Source organism: Terrapene carolina, unplaced genomic scaffold (genome assembly GCF_002925995.2).
Source record: "Terrapene carolina triunguis isolate 2854851 unplaced genomic scaffold, T_m_triunguis-2.0 Scaffold165, whole genome shotgun sequence".
NCBI lineage: Eukaryota > Metazoa > Chordata > Testudines > Emydidae > Terrapene > Terrapene triunguis.
Genome location: NW_020664516.1, coordinates 180,523 through 198,794, shown reverse-complemented (window position 1 = coordinate 198,794; position 18,272 = coordinate 180,523). Strand labels below are relative to the sequence as shown.

Below are 18,272 nucleotides of genomic sequence, written 5' to 3'. Positions count from 1 at the left end.
GCTGAGGGGCTGTGAGAATTTAAAAGTGCACATTTAGTTTGCTATAGCAAGACCGTGTGCTGCTGTGTGTCTTTTGTGAGTGTACACTGCTTTGCCAGGCTAGGAATTATGATGAACTGTTATGAATCTGGTATGGGGGGAGGCTGTTGAGTTTGTATTCTGCAGAGCCTTTTGAAATCCCAGTGCTGTGTCTTATCGGATGCACAGTTCTCTTTCAGAATGCTACTCCCTGGGAATAGCGTCTCCTAGCTGGCATGGCGGGTATTTGTAGCAGTGGTGGGAACTTTGGGGTAGGTACCTTTAGAGAGAGAAGGTGGGTGAGGTAATATCTTCTCTTGGTGAGAGAGACAAGCTTTCAAGCCACACAGATATAGGCCGCGTGTAATAGAGGCTGGGAGAGGCTAAGCCTGCCCAAACCTCTGCTAACGCTCCCTGCCACGGCCCCAGGGCTCCTCGTAGGGCCGTCCCTAGACATTGTGGGGCGGGGGGCAGGTCGGCCCCAGGCCTCCATGGGTGGGGGGGCGGGCCACGCCCAAGGTCTGTGGGGGGCAGGAGCAGGCTTGGGGGGCAGGGAGGAAACCACTCCCTAGCACAAGCCTGCGGAGTGGGTTGTGGCCGGGTTGCTCCACTTCCTGCTGCCCGGTGATTGCAGGGCGGGCCCGACCCCACACTCACGGGGTGGCAGGAAGTGGAGTGACCCAGCCCCAACTCGCTCCGCTCTGCTCTCCTGGCTCCCAGCCTTGGGACTTAGGGGGCAGGGGGAACCGCCCCCCCAGCACTCACCAGCAGCATGGAGCAGGCTGGGGCTGGGTCGCTCCACTTCCCGCTGCCCGGTGAGTGCAGGGCATGCCTGATCCCTGCTGCAGTCCCCCGGGACGTAGCTCAGGGGAAGGGGTGGGAGGGGGCTGGAGCAGGGGCTTTGGGGAAGAGGCGGGGGTGGAGCAGGGGCGGGGAAAGCTTTCCTGGCCGGCTCAGCCTGCCGGGGGATCGGGCTGGCTGCTGGAGCAGCACGCAGCTGTGCGGGGCACCAGGAAATTTGGGGCAATTTGGTGTCCCAAATTTCCTGGTGCCCTACGCAGCTGCGTAGTTTGTGTATGGGTAAGGACGGCCCTGGCTCCTCGGGACTCCTCTGGCCCCGGCAGGCGGAAGTGGGGGCGTGGCCCCAGGCAGAAGGGGTGGTGCAGGGGCAGGGTGGGCGGGGCTAGCCTCCCCAAACGGGGATGGGGTGGGGGAGTCACATGCCGCCCATGCGCACAGAGCTCTTCTTCAGATCTGGGAAAGTTACTCCCGGCTCACAGCAAAATGTAAGGTGGATCAGATTGTTTAGGACCATTCAAGATAGAGCGGCCCGTTCACACCTCTGAAGTCATAGACAAAAAGAGAGGGTTAGTGAGTTACAGATTGTTGTAATAAGCCATAAATCCAGTCTCTGTAGGTACCGTCACAGACGCAAAATAGACAGATGCGCTAGAAAATGGATTTCCGAACACACCCTCTGGCGGCATGGCTAGATATCAAATAAAGGTGACCGTCTGGTATATTGCCAGAGCAAGTTCCGGTGTTTGGCCTTTTAAAAGCCTCGCCCAGGCGGCTACCATTTTACAGAGCCAAGGGGTGTATGGAGGAGCCCTTACAGAATCCCTTGCACGCCAGCCTGGCTTACTAGTGTACAAGGATTCAATGTGTCCAGCTATTGACCGAGCCTTTGCATGGTGGCACTACCCTGCAATTGGAGGCCTGGAGCAGATGCAGAATGTGTGTCTAAAAGGTCTGCTTTTTAAAAAGTGCATATGTTTGGGCAGGGGTAGAATGAGGGGCACAGGTCGTGGTACTCACCAATACCACCACAAAGTAAGCAGTACCCTCCTGAGAGGTCTCTTGAAGTAGGCTGCGGATGTTCATATGCATATTCTCTGGGTTTTTGGCCTCGGCTCCCATTGGGATCCTCCTTAACTAGGGGAAAAATAAATTAATAGATTTTTAAGGCCAGAAGAGACCATTCTGGCCATCTCATCTGACCTGCCTGACGCTGGCTGGAGAACCTCATCCAGCAATGCCTGCGTTGAGCCCCATCACCTGTGGTTGAACTTAAGTGTATGTCAGTGGTGATGTCTCCCACTGCCATTCAGCCATCACCCAAATGAGCAGCGGACTGTGCACATCTTCACCTGTGTATTAGTGTCATGCCTGGCAGGCTCTGTCATGGACCTGGACCCCGTTGTGCTAGGTGCTGTACAAGCACAACAAAAACTGTCCCTGCCCCAAGGAGCTGATGAGTGTAAGATGAGACCACAGATGGAGTACACGGAGTCGGATGCGCTATGGTCTCTCTCTCTCTCACCAGGAGCCTAACCATTGTCATGTTTTTGTAGATGCTACAGCAAAGGAAACTTGAGGAGGGATGGGAAGGAAGGAAGGATGTTTACGGGAGTGCCTCCCAGGTGTAGGGGCAGCATGGGAGAAAGCACGATGGTGCTTGTTTACAGACGAAACAAGTGGGTGCTGGAGATGCGTGATATGGGCCATCAGAGATGAGCATTGATAGTTTGACAGTGGATGAGAGATGATCGGGTGGGGACAGATTGTGAAGGGCCTTGAGAACAAAGACCAGCAGCTTATGTTTGATGCAGTAGAGAAGAGGGAGCCAGTGGAGGGGGATGCAAAGAGAGGGGTGACATGGTCAAAGTGATGAGCTAAGAAAGTGATCTCTGCAGCAGCGTTTTGAATGGATCTGAGCAGGGCACGATGGCATTTGTCAAGGCTAGAGATGCTGCAGTAATTGAGGAGCGGTGTCCGCAGGTATCAGAGAGAAAGGTAGTGGGAGGAGGGCTCTTCCTCTCTTTTCTGTCATGCTATGATCAGCAATTCAATGGTTAATGTTGTTTAAATTCTCACTCAGCATCTGAATGTGCACCCACTGCGGTGAACACCTCTCTGAGCTAGCATCTCTGGCTCTTTGCCGTTTAACCACTATGGGAACCAAGTGTCTCTCTTGTAATGAAAGCCTAGATTTTGGAGTGCTAGGCAGGAGCTTGAAAGAAGTGGCAGTGTGCCCCCACCCTTCTACCGCCACATACACCTGTGCCCCAATTCACACCCTGAGTTTAGGATGGTCATGTTACTCGTGAGTGCACGGATCATCCCAAACGGGAGCTGAGTGAACTCTCCCCGAACCGTGCCATCTTGTACAAGCCACAGGAAAGCTATTGTACAATTGTAATTGTACTGACTTTTCCTTGTATCCCTCTATCTGTTGAGCCAAGGACCTTAGTTCCCATGAGTCGGCTGTGCCGGTTATACAGGGGCTGCATAAAAGCACTAAAATAGCCTTTCTAGACACTAAAACATCATGCCTTGAGCCGCCTTTAGGCATTTCCAAGGCTACAGCATCTGGGGTGTGGTGTCCGCCCTGGAAAGTGGGGAATCTGATCATTTGCAGACCTGCAGGCGTGAGCTTGGGCTCCGAGGTCATGGTTTTATGCCCAGAAGCGTGTATGTGTGTAGTCGTACAAGAAGGTTCAGGTTGCAGGGTAAAACACTGGCATTTCCTGGTCTGAAAGTCGAGTTGCTTGGTCAGTCTCACTCTGACCCTTGCGCATATGCTTTATGATCCGGTGTGAACATGGAATTCTCATAGATAAGTGTTCCCATCCTTCAGCATGCAGACTGTAGAGTGTGCAGTAGGGGGATCGGCTCCCTTACAAGGCTGCGGGTGTACGGTCGCCTGTGTTTGGAGGTTTGGGGTTTCCGTTGCTTGCTAGGGTGGTCATGGACTCACATTTGGGAGTTTCCCGAACAACAAACTCACTCCCGTGAGGCAGGTTTGTCTCCTTCCAAGTGCTGAGGTGGTTAGTGACTTGTTCATGGTGTCCTTCAACAAGCAGAAGTTGGTAGTTAAGAGACTCTAGACTCTGCTCCTCACTGCATCTTGTGCCTTAACAGCAGCCCTAACCTTCCTATGCCCCAGTTGAGCACAGCCTCCAGCTTTTGTTGGATCTGCGTTAGTTGTTTGTCCTCGTCACGCCTTCCTGGAGGACAGTGCTTGGGACCGTGGCATGTGGCAGCTGTTCCAGTACAGTGTGGCCGAGGTCACAGAAGATTCATGAGACACGCAGGTCATCCAATGTTCCGTCCTTAATCATGCTCTGTAGCCACTTGCAATGTTTATAGGTTCCCTGGTATCCTGGGACAGAGAGCAGTTTTAAAAAAAATCAACCTGTTGTCCTGACTGGGGATGAAACTATATTACCAGATGAGTTTGAGACTGAGCCCTAAGTGGGCTTGGAAGGGTTAGATTTTGGGTTGATTTCACCGTACACATGAAAAAGAGATTTAGACTTAGACAAATGGGCTAGTGAATGAATAGTAAAAATAGGTGATTTGCTGACTTAAGACTATTTCCTTTGCATACTTTGACGTGATGTTGACAGTGTTTTAATGTTTACAAAACTTGCCATGGGGCTCTGTCTGGTTCCCTTGGGAGACTGCACAGTCAAACACGCTCCTTTTTCTGATTGTCGCCATATTTTCCTCCTGCTTGGTTTTACCTCTTTTCACCACTCTGCTCATCTCAAATAATCCTTCTCTTTTGGACACTTGCGTCTTTCAATATTTGTACACAGTTACTGCTTCCTTTCCTCAGCCTAACTGCTGTTCGGCCGAGGTCAGTCGTGGGGTTCTCTTTACTCTCTAAGCTAGTTTCTTCAGCCCAATACCCACCTAGCTTTGCGATCTGACTCACTGACATCTTTGTTTATTAGGTTTCAGAGTAGCAGCCGTGTTAGTCTGTATCCGCAAAAAGAACAGGAGGACTTGTGGCACCTTAGAGACTAACAGATTTATTTGAGCATAAGCTTTCGTGGGCTTCATCCGAAGAAAGCTTATGCTCAAATAAATCCGTTAGTCTCTAAGGTGCCACAAGTACTCCTGTTTATTAGGTGCAGTCTCAACAGAGTCCAAGAAATGTGTTGCTTCTGCTGTGAACCACACTAGGTCTTTTCCTTCGGCTGCTGTCTGTCATTACAAGCCTGTCTAATCTGCTGCCCTTCCCTACAGCATCGCTGCTTTCCAGGTTTCTAAATAGCTTGGTGCCCCAATGGTCTCTCCAGGTCCTGTTACCTTGCATTCTCCCACCATTGGTTTTCCTGTCCACACTTACACAGCTTGGCCCCTTTGGATCTCTATCCTCTCTGGCCACAACATAATTTACCTTGCTGATTTTATTGTGCTCTTTGTATCTTCCAAAGTTACAAGGTTACTGAAGTTGGGACAGTACCAATCCAAAAGGCACTACCTCCGATGTCTCCTGGGGATAAGTCTGGGTATTTGCATTGGTGCCTGTGGATTGACTGAAACATGACAGAGTTGTACTCCTGGCGGATTAGCTAGTATGAGACGCAGTTTAGTGAAAATAGCAGCACTCGGTCACAAACCAGTGCCTACCACTGGAGCAGAGGCCAGCGTTTGTCAGCCAGCGGGTGAGGTATGGATTGATGTGATATGAGAAAAGGAGCCATGACTGGCTCTCAGCTGGGAGTTGCCTATTGTGGAATGCCCTGGTTCTGATGGCTGGTGAAAAAGTACGAGCTTACTTGCTGGCTTCTCTGTGCTGTATTCCATCCATGTGTTGCGATTGGGGGGAGGGGGGGAACCTCAGAGCCTGGACAGTGGAGAGTTGGAGCATTACCAAGGGGAGGTGCTGTGTCAGTAACAGGGAGGTCACCGCTTGTGTGACTTCTAGGCAGTGAACAGAGCTCTGTAGGAGGCCTGGTTCCTGCTGTCAGCTGAAGGCTGCGGCTGTTGCAACATGAGCCATGATACAGGGAGGGAAAAGAACATTCCTTCTGGGCCAGAGGGGGGCAAGACTGTACCCTGCTGGTGCAGGGAGGGATGGAGAATGGGGGTGAAAAGGGAGGGGGTAGTAATGGGGCATTGAAGTTCATCCTGGTAGCAGTTTCCTCTTCTTCCTCTCTGTATGTTGAGATGATAGTAGTGTACAGAGAACAGGTTGAGCCTGCAAAACCGAACTCCTGGGTTCATTAAGGGATTGCTCTGAAACCAGAAGTGAAGCTGCTTTCCAAGGCCGTTTGGTCTTCATGCTCCCTCCGCAATGATATTTTATACTTGACTGGATAGAGTGTGGGGGGCACACACTGCGGTGCTGAATGGGGCACAGAAGTCTGAGCCACTGCTGTGATAGTACACGGCTGGGCCAGTTCCAGCGGGCAGAACGGCCGTTTGGCTAGCAAGCGGTCTGTCTGCCATATCGAGAGAGGGTGTGTTTGCTGGACTGGGGAGAGATGAAGGAGTTGCAGTCAGTATTGCATGTGGTTGGACCACCTTCCTTCGGTTTCTGAAACTCCACATACCAGGTCTCTTGGCTGTGGCTCTCCAAGGTGATAAGTTGCTCGCTTGGCTGGAACGCTGATACATTTTTTGTTTCTGTAGATTCTTGGCTGCCTGCCCAGAAAGTCAGTGAGGTGGAGATGAGGCTTACCAGTTAGTGTTCTGCTGTTAACAGTCATTGCAATAGGAGAGCTTTGCCAGCCAAGAACATTTAAAAATATGTCCCCTTATGATCAAAGCTGTTTGTGAGGTCTGCCAGGGTGACAAACTAGCTGTAGATCTGTGGCTTTTGTGAGCCCACTGCAGAACCTACTACTTTTCGCATAGACTAGGAGACCCTGTGACTTGTCTTCACTGCATCCAGCTGGCTTCCCCAAACCATCTGTCCCTTACGCTGTGGTCTCCTCTACCAGACAACTAAATATTGACACATTTTATAAGTGCTTGTCTATAAATGCTACAAGCCTAAATACTAAGATGGGTGAACTTGAGTGCCTGGTATTAAATGAGGATATTTATATAATAGCATCACAGAAACATGGAAATGATGACAATCATTGGGACATGGTAATCCAGGCTACAAATATATAGGAATGACAGAGTAGGTGACACTCGTAGGGGAGTGGCACTACATGTGAAAGAAAGCAGAGTCAAATATAGGGAAAAAACGTAAATGACTCAAACTGTACCATAGAATCTCTACGGATAGAAATTCCATGTTCGAGTAATAAGAGGATAGCAGTAGGAATACACTACGGATCACCTGACCAGGATGGTGATAGTGACTGTGAAATGCTCAGGGAGATTAGAGCGGCTATAAAAATAGAAAACTCAATAATTAGGGATGTCAGCTATCTCCATATTGACTGGTAAGAGTCCGAAGCAGACTGGGAAGAGTTACAAAGGGGTCTCCCCAAACTAGGTGACTGGGCAAGGAAATGGCAGATGAAATTCTGTGTTGATAAATGCAAAGTAATGCACATTGGAAAACATCATCCCAACTACACATACAAAACGATGGGATCTAAATGAGCTGTTACCACTCAAGAAAGATCTTAGAGTCATTGTGGATAGTTCTCTGAAAACATCCACTCAATGTGCAGCGGCAGCCAAAAAAAGCTATCCATGTTAGGAACCATTAGGAAAGGGATAGATAATAAAGACAGAAAATGTCATAATGCCTCTATAAATCCATGGTACGCCCACACCTTGAATTCTGCGTGTAGTTCTGGCCATCCTGTGTCAAAAAAGGTGTACTAGAATTGGGAAAAGTACAGAGAAGGATGACCCAAATGATGAGGGGTATGGAACAGCTTCCATATGAGGCGAGATTAAAAAAGACTGGAATTTGTCAGCTTGGAAAAGAGACGACCAAGGGGGGATATGATAGAAGTCAATAAATCATGAATGCTGTGAAGAAAGGGAATAAGTGTTGTTTACACCTTCTTGTAATAAAAGAACCAGGGTTCACCCAATGAAATTAATAGGCAGCAGGTTTAAAACCTAGATAAGGAAGAAGTACTTCACACGATGCACAGTCAACCTGGGGAACTCATTGCCAGGGGATGTTGGGAAGGCCAAAAGTATAATGGTGTTCAAAAAAGAATGAGATAAGTTCAGGCTATTAGCCAGGATGGTCAAGGATGCAACCCCATGCTCTGGGTGTACTGAAGCCTTTGACTGCCAGATGCTGGGACTAGACGACGGGATGGATCACTCGATAAATTGCCCTGTTCTGTTCATTCTCCTTGAAGCATCTGGCATTGGCCACTGTCAGAAGGCAGGATACTGGGCTAGCTGGACCATTGGTCTGACCCAGTCTGGCTGTTCTTATTCATTGATTCTTGCCCTCAGGCATAGGTCTGCTCCTTGCAGACTTCTTAGTTTGCTAAATCTGCTATAGACCTAGGATGGGGGTAAGTTAGGTCCCAGGCCTACATAGTCGTCCCCATCAAATTCATCATCCCTGCTAAGTATGCAGCAGGTCCTCTGGACTTTATTCTTGTTCTCCTTCCCAACTTTGCCTCTTTTCTAAAGTTATGGAGCAAAGAAGGCTGGCGAATGAGTAGCTGGCTTTCAAAGTCTGGCTGGGGGCATCAAAGACCATGTGAAGCTCCTAAATTCCTTAGGGTTTCCTGCTCAGTTCCCTCCCAGTGCATGCCAAACCATTGAGAAAAGGTTAAGAAGCCTCATCTAGTTCAAATGTTTCCCAGGATGGGAAGGGTGAAAATCCCTCTGAATGCATTACTGAAATGTACCCACTATGTGATTGTGCGGCACTCCAATGACCGAGGCAACACAGGATAAAAGGCCCTACTACTACAGCAGTGGGAAATCTGGAGTGCAAGAGGCAGAGGTCTGTGGTTTTTGTGGCTGTAGGAGCAAGGTTCTACTCTTCTTACAGCGTTTGGGCAAAGGCTGCTGTATAAGTGTTTACCGTTCTGAGAGAACTCTGACATGCAGCCACATGCATGCTTCAGTTCATGCCACGACTCCGGGTTTATTGTATGTAACCATCAGCATGCATCGGGTGCTGCACCTTTTAAACCGCATGTCGCTGCACCAGCATTGAAACCTGTAAGTACAAGTGTCAATTAAAACCGATGGCTTCCACCTAGCACCTGTGTTAACACCAGCCCTGGTGATAAAGGTCCTGCTGACTTGCAAGAGAAACAGTGCCATGGCCCCATGAGCCTGAATTGTTTGAATTATTCAGTGTGTAACATCTCATCATTGACCTTTCACTTGTGGGCTGAATTTAATTGGTATTTTTGTATAATTCAAGCTCGGGTACTTGTCCTACATTACTGTACAAAAATGTTAGCAGGCTCTGGGGTGGTTTGCTATCGGATATGCTGTCCTCTTGCATCATACCTTCCTCTCCTCCACACACACACCCACACACACACACACCCAAAACCAACTCTGGAGGGCGGGGGGGGGGGTTTGCTGGGCTGAACAAGAGACTATCTCTTTCCAGACCCTGCACTTGGCATGAGGGAGACCTTTGTTCTTGAAAGAGCCCTTCCAGTTGTTGCTGTGAGTCTCCATGGTTTCTGCAGTTTTGGCCCTTTCCTTGTTCTGCTAACATTGGTGTCTGAGAATTTCCATCTCAGACATCTGACCGGTTCTCAAGGAACTCCAAGAAAATATTTCTGAGTTAAGAGACTAATTATAGGTCTGTGGATGCAGGTGATCTACGTCTGGCATCTTATGTGCTACAAGGTACAGGGGTGTATTCCTCTGGCTGTGCCAGTGACTCTATATCCAGCACTTTACACCTCTCGCCAAGCCCCTAGTCTATTGTCAACTGCTTTCACAGCCGCAGGCAGGCAGATTCCTGTTCTGTGCCACTGGAAACCTCGTTATGCCCTCCGCGAAGGTTTAATCCTGACTTCAGAAAGGGAAGCGATTTAAGTGAAGAGTGTCTGTCAGGTCCTGATTCCTGTTCTTCAGTCCCCACCACAACCCTATCCCATTGCCAGATACGCTACAGGATGACATCAGAGTTTAGCTATTGTCTAATGTAATCTCTCCCATTTCTTGCTGCTTGCCTGCTCCCCGTTCTTATTTAGGTCTCCCTAAACCTCTTTTGCTAGCCCTCGATTCAGCTTTCTTGGTGCTTACACTAGCCTTTACGCTCCCTAATTAACTTCTGGTGCCTGTTACCATTTCACTGGGGATGAGTTTCTGTCTTAACAGCTGTCACCACCTCCCCCTCTTCCGCAGTGGCTTTCCTGGTTCACCTCACAGTTCTTGGGGAATCCCTCAACCCAGTGGCCCACTTCCCAGCACAAGTGGGAAGATGGGCGTCAAGCCCCTGTATTCTCCTTGCTGGCTGAGAATCTTGATGTTCCTGAACTGTTCCTCTTACGAGGTGCAGCATAACCTGACTTGTTAAAGGGAATGCTGGAGGGAGCAGTCCCATATGACTCTAACATGCTGCTCCCCTTGTTCCTCACATAATAAAACAGGGGAAGTGATTATCCTCTGGTGGCACCTTTTTTGAGGCGTGGAGGTGTGAGCACTGATTAGCTCTGTGAAGCTGCTGCAGAATTCTGTAACATCTGACAGTCTGGTTGTACATGTCTGGCTCTCACCAGACTAGTGGCATTGCCAGCTGGAAATCCTCTTGTTCCCAAGAGATAGAGCATGACCTAAAAATGACATGTACGCAGGTGCTGAAGCACTCCAGGCCCCGAGGAAGTTGTGGGGAGGGAGCTCAGGCAGATAAACGTGTACACCCTGTTAGATGGGCATTTGGGGATCACAGGGAAACCTTCACTGCTACCCTGTTCCTTTGTAATAAATCAAGCCGACCAAACCCCATAGGGCTGGTAGAAGAGACCGTAGCAGAGGCAAAGGAGGTACTGCTGCTTCACTCCCTGTGCTGTAACTGGTATACAAGAAGGCAGCTGCATTCTTACCAGACCCCTGCACAGGAAAGCAGGTGCATCCAGGCATGACTGGGGAGAGGCTTTTCTGACTGCATCCCAAACACTGGGTCAGTGTGTTCTGGCTTAAGTCTCTTGTTTAGTCAGAACTTTGATTGTCACCTGGAAAGGGAAACACTAAGAGCTGAGCCTCCTGTTCGTTTTATCTGGAATGAGCGTGAGAGAGCTGGAATAAACACAGCCTGGGCTTGCTGGAAAGTGGCACTGCAGCGCATATTTAGCCAACACTATCGCTAAGGCACGTACTCAGAGCTGGCCGGTTGGCCTCTTCCGGACCGTTACATTAGGTCCCATACAGATGTGTCTTGTCTTATCTGGGTTTATGTGCTCCTCCGGGAGAGCTGCAGACAAACAAAAGACGAGTTCCTTTTCCTGTTGCACCGCTTTCACCCCAATGGGTCGATACCTGTGCTACTATTATAGCGGTGAACGGGAGCTGTCAGATCCTGAGAGCATTGCCTTGTTTGTGGGGAGTGGACCACATCCACCCTGACTAAATTGGCCTTGTCAACATTGGTTCTCCACTTGTTAGGTAACTCCCTTTTCCATGTGCCAATATATATTTATGCCTGTATCTGTAATTTTCACTTCATGCATCTGAAGAAGTGGGTTTTTAGCCACGAAAGCTTATGCCCAAATAAATCCGTTAGTCTTTAAGGTGCCACCTTGTTGTTTTTATGCGCACACATGCTTCTGTGCACATATCCAGGGACCTGTGGATACACACTGTGCACATATGAAGCTGGTCCCCAGGCTGATTTCACCTGGGACCAGTAGTAATAGGCAGACTTGTGAGTCTGAGAGGCTCGATTTGGTGTCCAACGTCGTGTGATGAATTTCTGTCCTCCTCAGAGACTGGTGCAGGAAACTTGAGCGGGTGAGGGACACTTTCAAAATGGAGAGTGGGAAAGTAATGTAGGTGTGTGCTCGCACACTTGTGCTCCTCCCCGAGCAGTGTGTGAAGGATGGCCCATCAGCCCAGCTCTGCGTTGCACAACCTCAGTTGGTTCTAGCAAAGCTGGATGAGCGAGCGCGGTTCTGGAGCCGTTTCTGTGGTCACAAGTAGCTGTAGAAGTGTTACTGTTCCCATGTCTGTGGATGGTTTGGGTCTAACTCCTTGCAGGCTGCCCTTGCCATGCTGACAGCAGGACCTGAGGTGAGCTAGGGCAGGTAAAGAGCCATTCTGCATGTAATTGGTATTGGTGCTTGCGCTGGCAATATCCGAGCGCTCTATCCTCCTCTCCCCTGCCTGTTCCTAGTTGCAGGTTAAGCTCAGGAGGCTTCTGACTGAATGGATCTTACGCCTTGCGTGCCATCTGCCAGGTCCAGCGTGCTTTGCCTTGCTGTGTGTAGGTGATTGCCCTAGTGCAGCCCAGGCAGCCTTTGCAGAGTAGGGGCGTTGCAGATGGGCATATGACGACCTGTTGGATTTTCCTGAGAATCGTGGCGTGAAATCTTGTCTTAAGTTGCTTTTGTTTGTAAGCAGACAGTATAGCCTGGGCTGGTCCTAGCAGTGCATGCTTCAGCCAGGGCTTGGTCTGAGTGTTTCACTGAGATGCATCTTGATGGCTTGTGGCCTCTCATCCAGTGCTAACCACACTCCTGTGTTACAGCTGTCTCTGCGTCTCTGTTACAAACGAGGTGGGGGCAGGGGGTTTCCCTTCTGGTGGCCTTGACCATGTTCTAATCTCTCCAGTGGGGAGGGGGCTCTGGTCTAGGGTACTGTGGAGGCAGGAGAGGGGTTGCCTTTAAGCTGGGAGGCTGTTAACAGAGTCATGCAGTTGTGCCGATGTGTAGTCTTGGTAAAGTGAGCCAAATCTTAACTGTCCCTGAGAGCCCCAGCAAAGCCCGTTGTCATAAGGGGAAGGCAAAGGCAGAGGCAGAAGCGTGTGGGGAAGCGGAGGGCAATTGGAGGGGCAGTTACCCACCCCATGTGGTATGCTGCTTGCTCTCGCTTTCTGCTTATTCCCTGAGACATGGCAGCCCCCAGCTTCAGCAGGGCTTGAAAAGCTTGCCCAGGCCCTACTAGCTAGGCCGAACGAAGTGCTTGAACAGAGCCAGGCCGTGTCCTCCCTGCTTGGTTCCTCAAGCCCCATTTCTGCCCTCCCCTTCTCACCCGCCTCAAGTCCCTTCCCCTCAATAATTTACCCTCCGGCCATCCAGAGAACGGCCTGGAGCACTGCTCCCTGCCAGGCTGGGCCTCCATTGCCCTTCACTTCACTCAGCGTGCCGCTCTCAGCAGTTCCATTCGAGCCCCACTCCCATCCGCCTTCTGCCCTCTCTGCTCCCCCAAAACAGCTCTCGCCAAAGGCTCTGATGGCCTCTTTCCGGTCAAATCCTTGTACGCCGCCTCCTGGACCTACCAGCTTCCTTGGAGACTGTCCACCATGCTCATCCCAGTCTTGCGATCTTATGGCTCCATCCTCTCCCTGTTCTCCTCCTACCTTGCAGATTGCTCCTTCAGGACCTAGTCATCCTCCCTGCTCGCTGAGGCCCATCAGGGCACCGTGCTGGGCACCCTCCTCGTCTCCCTTACGCTCCCTGGGCGTCTCCGGGCAATGTTTGCTGATAGACTCCTGCCATCTCTGTCGGCCTCTGCTTTGCACTTGTCTCCCTCAAATTGAAATTTCAGCCTGTCTTCCTGACCTCCTTGTGTATTTCCAGCTCTCAGCTGAAATGCAACATGGCCACAGCTGAGCTGCCGATCTTCCCCAAAGCCCTTCCCCCTGTCTGCCTCTGTCATGCTGCGCAGCACCAACCCACATTCGTGCCTTTGCCTGCCCTCTAGCCCAGCATCCAGGCAGTGTCTAAAACTCACACGTCTCCTTCTGTCTAGGCCAGGGGTTCTCAAACTGGGGGTCAGGACCCCTCAGGGGGTCACCAGGTTATTACATGGGGGATCGCGAGCGGTCAGCCTCCACCCTAAACCCCACTTTGCCTCCAACATTTATAATGGTGTTAAATATATTAAAAAGTGTTTGTAATTTATAAGGGGGGTGGCACTCAGAGGCTTGCTATGTGAAAGGGGTTTGCCAGTACAAAAGTTTGAGAACCACTGCTCTAGGATGTCGAAGCCCTGACCTTGCTTCTTGATTGCTGCAACTTCCGCCCCTCCGGCCTGTCTTGTCTTTCAAGCTCCAATCTTTGTGGGAGGGGCTTGTGTGTCCAGTGCCTAGCACAAGGCAGCCCCTGTCGGGGTGCGGACCATAGCCTCTGCTGCAGTAGAAATGATTCATGGGTTAAGGACAAAAGAGCCCCTTTGGATCCTGAAATAACGCAGCCATAGACCCACACCCACTGATTTCTCCATCAGACCCATCAATTCAGGTCTTCTGGAAACCTCCAGTCTGGAGTTAAAGGCTGCAAGGTGATGGTGATTAATAACATGCAGTTTTCCTCTTACTGGGTTTTTAATAAGGCTGCCCAGCGTATGTGCTCCCAAGTGAGTAGGCACAAGATACAGGGGCCAGACTTGGCACAGGGCTGCAGGAGCGCTGCCTTCTCCCCGCTGCATCTGTACAACGGCACCCGTGCTGCTGCTGCTGCACCGTGCTTCCCCAGAGGCAGCAGCTGAACACAGCCAGAGGGATGAAGACTGGTCAGCCTCATCCCCATCAGTTTCCCTGGCTCCTGCTGGCCTTGCTGAGGCAATGCTTTGTACAGCCACAAAAGGAGGAGTCTGCACTGGGGCGAGTGACATGAGGGGGTCCCAGTGGCTTGGGAGAGGGAGGGGAGTGGCAGGCAGAGATGTGTGGATGGCTGGGGTCTAGCTGGAATGATCTCAAGTTGGGAGTAAGCTTGGTTCCTCTTCCTCCAGGCTGGTAGACCTGTGAGTGTTGGAAACGAGGCTTCTCTGGTTCCTGGGTGCACCTGGCAACTTCCTACAGAGCCTTCAGGTTGACTGAAGAGGCAACATTGACTGGTTCCAGAGGGCGTGGTATCTTCTGTGAGCCAACACGTGCACCCATCTTTCTGCCCTGATGTCCGTATCAGTAACACGCTTCCCCTCTCCTGTTCCTCCTAGCTACAGCTACATGATCGATAACGTCATCCTGCTGATCACCGGGACGTTGCACCAGCGCTCCATCGCGGAGCTAGTGCCCAAGTGCCATCCGCTAGGAAGCTTTGAGCAAATGGAAGCTGTGAATATTGCTCAGACCCCTGCGGAGCTCTACAACGCAATCCTGGTGGACACGCCCCTGGGTGAGCAGTGTTTATTCAAAGTGCCTTTCAGCTGGGCTTGGAACCGGTCTGCCCATTCATGCACTAGGATGGGCACAAACCCGTGTTTCTGAATCCGGGACTACAAAACAGTCTAACCACCGAGACAGGCATGGTGGGTTTTACTGCCTTGTATGTCTTACTTGAACTATCTTGTGCATCTACAACTCAATGAGCCGTATAGCGACCCTCTTAGTTCCCCATCAGCTGCTCTACAAAGGGTCTTATGCAGAAACCTGAAGGTAGAAAGTTGAAGCGTGTTAAGAAATGTAATCTTCTTTTAACACTAGTCGTCTTGACTGACACACAGGTAACACAGGGCAGTTTAGCAAATAATCTGAAGTCCCTCTGAGGGAGTGAGGTAATTTTACTTAATTTAGCAAGTTTGTAGCACAGATTTACTATTCCCATTGGAACACTGAGCAGTTTGGTTGGTATGCTGGGCAGTTTTCTATGGGCATCTTTCCCGATAGCTACCACTTCCATTCCTCTCTGCCTTTACTTGTACTGACGCAGGCAGTAAATACAAGCCGGCGCTCCATAAACCAGGAGTTCAGGTTGGAAAACTGACTTACCTTATACCGAGCTGTAGAATGTGGAAACCAGCAGAAGCGTTACTGTTATGCATCACAGGTTGGCTGGAAGAATGGTCAGTAGAGCCTTCTCTCACCAGCTGAGAGACATAACAGTAGAGGGGAAAAGTAACTCTCCCAGTGGGAGATGCCACTAATTTTGTTAAATGTTGGTAATTGCTGTGGTCTGCAGAGCCAGACTTGTCTATGTCCCACTGTGAAACAAGTACTTGAAACTCATTATCCCAGTGGTACCTTATCCCAGCAAGAGACAGACAAGACCTAAAGCCAGCAATGGGGCAGTCTGGGAGGAGATGAGCGAATGCTTCCATTGTGCACAGTGGATGTCTGGACACACAGGCCTCCGGGGCTAGTGTTGGCAAACAGAGTTAATGGAGCATAATCGATGGGATGATCCACAAGCAGTTCTTCTAGCTGCTCCAGAAAGGATGCAATTCCCCAACAGACTGAATCCTGGTGGCACAGTTGGTAGCAGCCTAGATTTTCATAGCTGGGAAAGAAAGTGCTTCCCACAAACACAACCTGGGACGATGAGGCAGAGAAATAGTTGATGGGAAAATGACTCATTAGACAAGGAGCCAAGAAATTGGACAAAAACTGAACCAATAGCAAGAGCTCTTGCTCCCATGTCTTGAGTGTTCAGCTAAGGAAGGATCACCTGCAGTAAAGCCAAAGCGTTGACATACGTTCCCTGAACATGAGCGTGGGAAAACAGAAAGTGAACCCTAGCGTAAAAGGGGCAGCAAGATGGGAGCAGAATGAAAACCAGGACCCTTAACGCAAATAGCAACCACAAATGTAACGGAAGGTACTGCAAACTGTAGTACGTGGGAAGTGTGTTCTCCAGTTACGGGTGTCTCACAGGATGTCAAATTCCCAAAGCTGAAATGCATTATTTAAAAAAGTCTGACCAGCTGTGCAGTGTGTCCGTCTCTAGGCTCTAAGTGTCCAGGGTTTATATTGAATGAAAATGACGCTCTCTTGCTGAGAAACAAGGCGGTGTAGAACATTCCTGTAGGTCAGAGTCTTTAATCCAGCTCTTTACCTTCCTAGAAGCTTAACATCCTCTGCCCCCATGAATGTCCCATCACCATTACAGGCATATGGACTTTCCTCTTCCCCCATTTGATTGCATATGCCTTCTTTTTGTCTACTTCAGCGTTTGTTCCCCACCATGGCTGATGCTGGCCCGGTCCTGGGGAATAGCGACGTGCTGCCTAACAAACAAGCGCTCTAACTGCTACTGCAGCCTGACGTGCACTCGAATCTAGGACCTAATAGCCTTGCAGCTCAAGGCACCCTAAGAAATTCGATTTCTAAATGGCACTAGTGTCACCACCATAAAACTACTGGTAAGACACTGCCCCTTCCTGCAGAGCTCTGTGGTTCCCCGGCTTTGCGGCACCATAACTCCCGGGGACTAGAAAAGGCACAGCCAGTCTTTTTCAGAAGAGTTCGGCTCCCATCTAGGCACCAGAATACAGGCCTGATTATTCCGAGTTCAGCTCCCAATCCGAGCACTTCTGACCATCCAGCCGTAAGGGTCATGCTGGGTGTTGTGCCTTTGGAAACCTGGCCTCCTGCATGCAAAGGTCTTGCACTCCACTCCCTCTCCGGGGAGCACGGTGTGCAACTCGGAGCAGCAGGAGCACGCTGCAATTTTGCTCATGGCTTTCTGTGTCTGTTTCAGCCGCCTTCTTCCAGGACTGCATATCCGAGCAGGACCTCGACGAAATGAACATCGAAATCATCCGAAACACGCTGTATAAGGTAAATGTGGCCCTCGCGGGGAGGGAAGGAGCTAATGAAACAGCTTCCTGGAGTAACAAACATCAGTGACTCGTGCTGTGAGAGGGTGGGGCATTGCTGTCTGCCTGGTCGTTCTGTGTGGAGGGAGCTGAGCAGGGGGAGCGCTCATGGAGCGCTGTCCTAGCTGGCTAGTTCCAAAGACAGCTTTTCCAGGCTGGGGAAGGAGAGAGTTGTTAGTGTGTTCGCTGTATATCGTAAAGCCGTCTAGAAGCATCTCCCCCGGGGAGCAATAATGCAGTTAAAATGTGACCGAGAACAGGGTCTGTGTCCAGGATGGAATGAAGCAGTGTGCCAGGCTGGGGGGTCTGGAGGTTGGTTCACACAGTGCTATTATATCCAGCTTGCTAGTGCCAGCGGCTTCCAATCTCTGCTGCGGTGTCAGCCGGCTGGCAGCGAGGGGGTCCTTAAAGTACCCTTTGACCTCGCCTCTCTGAATAACCTTGCATGAGTTGTGCAGGCTCTGGCGGAGGGCTGCTCCTTGGCTGACAGAAGTGGCCACAGAATCCGTGTGAAGTGGAGGCTTGACCTAGCCAATGTGAAGAGACTGCTCCCTCGGGTCTGGCTCCGAGATCATGGGCCAGTCACGTGCTTTCTTAAAAAGGGAAGGTTTGCTTGGGAAAGGCTTCAGCGCCTCAGCCGAGCTGTTGGAACAATGGATGCAGCAGCATAGAGGAATAAGGAGAAGGCATGCGACTTGGAACCCAGAATCCCCCTCCTTGGAGGGCAAAGAGGTCTTTACTCTGAATAAGTTTCCCTCATGGAGGGCTGGAATAGGCATGGGGGCTGTGGGTCTGCATTGAGGGGCACTGGCAGAGCTGTGTGTGGGGAGCACAGAGGGAATAGCAGTGTG

General features: G+C 50.4%; 1 protein-coding gene across 1 annotated transcript in view; it reads left to right on the top strand.

Annotated features, from left to right (window-relative positions):
- Positions 1–18,272, top strand: part of LOC112104255 (V-type proton ATPase subunit d 1) — a 93,892-nt gene that overhangs the window by 64,185 nt on the left and 11,435 nt on the right. The window contains exons 3-4 of the mRNA XM_024196474.3: positions 14,824–15,002; positions 17,304–17,383. Of these exons, the coding sequence (XP_024052242.2) occupies positions 14,824–15,002; positions 17,304–17,383 (259 nt within the window). The remainder of the gene's footprint in view (positions 1–14,823; positions 15,003–17,303; positions 17,384–18,272) is intronic.